Source organism: Cebus imitator, unplaced genomic scaffold (assembly GCF_001604975.1).
Source record: "Cebus imitator isolate Cc_AM_T3 unplaced genomic scaffold, Cebus_imitator-1.0 Scaffold121, whole genome shotgun sequence".
Lineage (NCBI taxonomy): Eukaryota > Metazoa > Chordata > Mammalia > Primates > Cebidae > Cebus > Cebus imitator.
Window position 1 is genome coordinate 2,328,284 of NW_016107436.1, and position 6,000 is coordinate 2,334,283.

Sequence of the window (6,000 nt, forward strand, 5' to 3'; positions counted from 1 at the left end):
GGCGTGAGCCACCACACCTGGCCTTAATTTTAGCTACTCTAATAGGCATGCAGTGGTATCTCATTGTGGTTTTAATTTTTATTTCCTATATTTTCATGTGCTTATTAGCTATCCATGTATCTTGCTTGATGATATATCTGTTCAAATAATTGCCTATTTTTTATTGGGTTGTTTTCTTGTTGTGAAATGTTGAGACTTCTTTGATCAGATAGAATTTTAGGTTTTACATTTAGGTTTAAGTCCATTTTCAGTTAATGTGTGAAGATGGTACAAGGTATGGATTTATTGGGACAAGTCCTAACTTGTATGGTAAAGTATATTGTTTGCTGAGAAGAATGGCAAGGAAAACCTGGCCACCCCCCGCCCAAGTAGAAAACTGCTTAGGGCATTCTAAAGCAGCAAAACAGTATATGTATGTCATATACCTATTAAAACAGTTCTTTAAGCACGGGATATGTAACTATGCCCCCGTGGCTCCCTCATGGAGAATACTTTCTGGTTTGTCCTTGATTAGTGGTAAGCAGGCACCAGCTGCCTACCTAGTTTATCTTAGTTCTATGAGAAAACACAGAGCACCTGTTTGTTAATAATAATCACCTGTTCAGAGAGACTAACTACATGAGTCAGACTCTCCTCGAGGCTCTCAGCTCAGATGCTGTCTGCCCCTGAGGCTCTCAGCTTGGAAGGCTGTTGACCCCGGATAGACCCACTTTGCTGTTTTATCTGGATGTCTGCTTCTTAATGTCTTCAGCGCTGCCTGGATGGGGGTCTCTATGGCCAAGCTGGTTTCGGTATGAATTAAAGTTTGTTTTTTTGCATGGGGATATCCAGTTGTTCAGCACTATTTATTGAAAAGGCTATCCTTATCTACTGCATTGCCTTTGTGTCTTTATCAAAAATGAGTTGTCCATATATACCACCTTGATTTTGACATTACTGAGTCAATGTTATCTAGAATAGTCTAAATGGGAAAAAATCGAGGTTGTATTCTGATATCCTCTTTATATTTGTAAGTAAATTCTTTATCACCAAAATACAGAAAAACACAAGTCCTAAGTGTATAGGCTGATGAATTTTCACTGTCATAACTACCACATAGATTGTCTGGACATGCAGAGCTCAAAATTACCTGTCTTATCTAAAATATATATGTAATGCAAAGGACTAAGAATAGCCAGGATGCATCTGAAGAAGCAGGTCAAGGTGAGAGACTTGATCCCCCAAATATACTGATTTATTGTATGTAAACGTAGAGTAATTAAGATGGACTGACTTTAGCATAGTGAAGTGCCAATAGCACGCTAATTCACAGTTCTCTATACCTATCTATACCTAAAAGTATAGAGAACCCTAATTCAGTTCCACACATATTCAGAAACTTGATATATTTATAGATGTTCCCCTACAGAGTGGAGGGGAAAGGAAGAACTTGGGTAATGCTGGGACTATTAGATGTCCATATGGAAAAAATTGAAATTGGAGCCCAACTTTATACCTGACACAAAACCTCTTCCCGGTAGATTAAAGACCTACTTCTGAAAGGCAAAACTATTAGGATTTTAGAGTATAGTGGTTTCCAAACTGTGTTTCTAAGAACCTTATAAACACAACTTGTAAGGGGAAGGGGAAAGTGGATCAGAGAAGTTCTAGGTCTTTCATCTCTATTTTGGAAATTTTAAGCACCATTTCTTTTTTGAGATGGAGTCTTGCTCTGTCACCCAGGCTGGAGTGCAGTGGCATGATCTTGGCTCACTGCAACCTCTGCCTCCTGGGTTCAAGTGATTCTCCTGCCTCAGCCTCACAAGTAGCTGGGATTACAGGCATGCACCACCATGTGCAGCTAATTTTTGTATTTTTAGTAGAGACAGAGTTTTGCCATGTTGGCCAGCCAGATCTCAAACTCCTGGCCTCAGGTGTTCTACCTGCCTCGGTCTCCCAAAGTGCTAGGATTATAGGTGTGAGCCACCGTGCCCAGCTGCAACATTTCTTTGAAAAGAAAATAGTCCTACACTTTAGAAAAAAAACTTGAAAATCAGTGCTGTGTGGCATAGGTTCATTTCTGAATTTATGAGGTCTCAAACTTGCTTTTTTTTTTTTTTTTTTTTTTTTTTGGAGAGAGAGCCTTGTCTGTTGCCTAGGCTGGAGTGCACTAGTGTGATCTCTGCTAACTGCAAACTCTGCCTCCCGGGTTCAAGGGATTCTCATACCTCAGTCTCCCCAGTAGCTGGGATTATAGGCCTATACCACCATGCCCAGCTAATTTTTGTATTTTTAGCAGAGATGGGATTTTGCCATGTTGCCCAGGCAGGCTTGCACTCTTGGGCTTAAGTGATCCACTTGCCTCGGTCTTCCAAAGTGCTGGGATTACAGTCATGAGCCACTGGGGCCTTATTTTTTGAAAACAGTATTGGACCCGCTCATATAGGTATTTCTCTGCTGTAAATATTCTGTAAATCCTTTAGGGCAAGGGATTCTGTTTTTCATTGTTTTTCCATGGTATCTGGTCATGGGATAGACTCAAATGACTGTTGGCTGGGCGTGGTGGCTTAACGGCTGTAATCCCAGCACTTTGGGAGGCCAAGGTAGGTGGATCACTTGAGGTTGGGAGCTTGAGACCAGCCTGACCAGCATGGAGAAACCCTGTCTCTACTAAAAATACAAAAATTAGCGAGGCGTGGTGGCACATACCTGTAATCCCAGCTACTGGGGAGGCTGAGGCAGGAGAATTCANCTGAAAACATTACACTTAAGAGTTAGCTGGGCACAGTGGCTCAGGCCTATAATCCCAGCAACCCAGTCTCGACTAAAGATATAAAATTAGCCAGGTGTGCTGGCTCATGCCTGTAATCCCAGCTACTCAGGAGGTTGAGGCAGGAGAATTGCTTGAACTCAGGAGGCAGAGGATATGGTGAGCCGAGATCGCACCATTGCACTCCTGCCTGAGCAACAAGAGCGAAACTCCATCTCAAAAAATAAAAAAAGATTGTTAAATTAATTCAAACCATGAGAGTGGAGAGAATGTTTAGAGAGAAACAGGAAGGAGGATACCTTTAAGAATATTTATATTTAGGAAAAGGGAGAAGAGAGAAACCAATGTATGAGAATAGTTAAGAACACTGTTACAGACATTAAGGAAGAAGAAAATGTATTTGCTATGTTCCAAGAAGACAGTGTTCAGCTGTATGCCTAAGAGGTTACATGTACGGAGGTTGGAGTCACACAGCAGGATTCAGTCACATCCAAGCTCTACCACTTACTAACTGTATGATACTGGGTCAGCTACTGGACTTTTTAAAACACTAGTGTTCACGTTTGTAAGACTGGAATAATTGGCAGGGTGCAGTGGCTCAAGCCTGTAATCCCAGCACTTTGGGAGACAGAGGTGGGCAGATCACTTGAGGTCAGGAGTTTGAGACCAGGCTGGCCAACATGGTGAACCCCTGTTTCTACTAAAAATACAAAAATTAGCCGGGCATGGTGGCATGCACCTGTATTCTCAGCTACTGGGAAGACTGAGGCGGGAGAATCACTTGAACCCAGGAGGAGGAGGTTGCAGCGAGCTGAGATCGTACCACTGTATTTCAGCCTGGGTGACAGAGTGAGATTCCATCTCAAAAAAAGAAAAAAAAAGATTGGGGTAATTAATGTTATTTGGTGGTTAAGAGGTCCTTAATGACCTTGAGAAGGAGCTTTCAGGACTGTGGGATTAAAAGATATTATATGAGCTTGATTCTATAATCAATGTTTTTGTTCTAAAGAACGTGGAAAAACTTAGTAGGAAAGAAACACTGATACTGTAAAGAAAGATTTTTACACACATGAAATATGTAGTGAAATAAGTCTCTTTCTTCAGAGACTCTAGCAGTTATACATTTTAAATCACATTATTGGGTGTAGTCTACAAGTACATAAAGCTATTTAAAAAATCATATTGGACTTTTCCTATTGAAAGCGTGTTTCTCAAAATCTTTGGTAAAGTAAACTGAATGGTAGAGAAGTACTTTTTAAAACATGTTTAAGTTTCATGTTTTAGATTATGGTATGAAATTTCTAAAAAGCCTTACATCCTGGTTCCAGTTTTCTTTTAGAAAAATTGCCTATGTGTAAGTTATTTATGCTAATTTTTTATTGCTTCTTATATAAGACTCCCCTGCAAAAACCACTCTGGCTGCCAAGTTATCTGCTAAGAAACAGGCATCCGTATACAGAGATGAAAATGATGATTTTCAAGTAGAGAAGAAAAGAATTCGACCCTTAGAAACTGCACAGCAGGTAAACAGAATTTATTGGCAGTGAAATAATCCAGTTATAGCTGAACATGGTAGTCAAGTATCAATTAAGGTTTTAATGCCCTTGTGGAGATTAGTTGGGTCATATGACAGCTGTAAATTAAATGGTAATTTGTTATAATTTCATTTTGTACAGTTACTTGTTACAAGGGAGTTTGTTATAGCAGATTATTCACAGTAACATGTCATTCAAGTGAAACTGCATGGTGTTTCTCACACATGAGGAATTTGATAGTAAAATATTTACTTAAGGGCTATCTTGGTAATATACTGCTTTGCCCTTTTTAACTCTTCCATTGTTTTTATCTTAAAATAGCATTTTCTTTTGGCTAAAAAACCTTTGATATGATTATTCATGTTATGGATATTTTGGAATTGATAGTATTAATGAAAAGATTTATTCTGAGTTTTTCAGATTGATACATGATAAAATATGTATATTTCTAAAAATTAAAAGGCTTGAATTACCAGGTATTTTAAATGAAATGTACTTTTCATAGATGAACACAATATTTTCTGAGAATCCATGGCAGTGAGGTAGGGAGGTTGGGATTTTAATAGATTTGGTTACAAATAAAAAAGATAATTATTAGGCTAGGTGCAGTGGCTCATGCCTGTATTCCCAGCACTTTGGCAAGCTGAGATGGGAGGATCTCTTGAGTCCAAGAGTTTGAAACTAGCCTGGGTAACATAGAAAGACTCCCGTCTCCACAAAAGTTTAAAAATGAGCCAGGTGTGGTGGTGTGAACCACCAGTAGTCCCAGCTACTTGGGAGGTTGATGTGGGATGACTGCTCAAGCCTAGGAGTTCAAGGCCGTAGTGAGCTAAGATCACACCATTACACTTCAGCCTTGCTGACAGAGCAAGACCCTGTCTCTAAAAAATAAATAAATAAAAACATAAACTAAAAACCATTAATTAGCATGTTATTTGTAGGTAAGTAATTGGGTATTTTTAATTGAGTATACCCAAGGTGCTTGCATTCTTAGGTAGTTTAACTGTTCCACTCACAATCTTTATAAATTTCTATAATTCAACCTTATTTTTAGAAGTAGAGTGAACTAGTTTATTTTTATCAAAGTACCAATGACAAATGAGGTGTGAATCTATAAAGATTTCCCCCCTCACAAAATGTGTACATAGTTTTGTGTCATCAGGTAGTGCTCAACATAAAACGTTTATTCGCTTATCTCATTGGTTCTCATTTCATTTTGGGTAGGAATGAGATTATCAATAGAAATGCTTTTCTCCCAGTTATAACTTTAGTGAATAGGTCTTTCACAAGTAGGAAAATGCATGAATACAGTTTGGAAAGAAAACTTAGTGATATTTATAAAAGAAATTTAATGAAAGACAACTTGGTTTATCAACTGTTTAGTAAGTAATAGTAATTAAGTAATGTATTCCACATTGTAGGAAATCATGACTGTTTATGTTAAAATTTTTATTCTGAGTTGTTTTCAATGTAGAATTATACTTAAATTTTATTTACTTTTATTTTCCAATTAGATATGTGATTGGACTTTGCTGTAATACTAGATTTGATGTCCATATGGTGGGACTATTTTATGAGAAGTTCATTTTATAATACTCCAATTTTGATATATCACTAATCAAAGCTAGTTTGGCTAAGATTTGTGAGCCATTACTGTGTTCTGTTTTATTTGTTGTCATGAGGTACTTATTTATGTTATTGCCAGTTAGAAATAGT

General features: G+C 38.1%; 1 protein-coding gene across 1 annotated transcript in view; it reads left to right on the top strand.

Moving 5' to 3' along the window:
* The window catches only part of BRIP1 (BRCA1 interacting protein C-terminal helicase 1), a 152,062-nt gene that overhangs the window by 7,430 nt on the left and 138,632 nt on the right, over nucleotides 1-6,000 (top strand). The window contains exon 4 of the mRNA XM_037742445.1: nucleotides 4,145-4,272. Within this exon, the coding sequence (XP_037598373.1) occupies nucleotides 4,145-4,272 (128 nt within the window). The remainder of the gene's footprint in view (nucleotides 1-4,144; nucleotides 4,273-6,000) is intronic.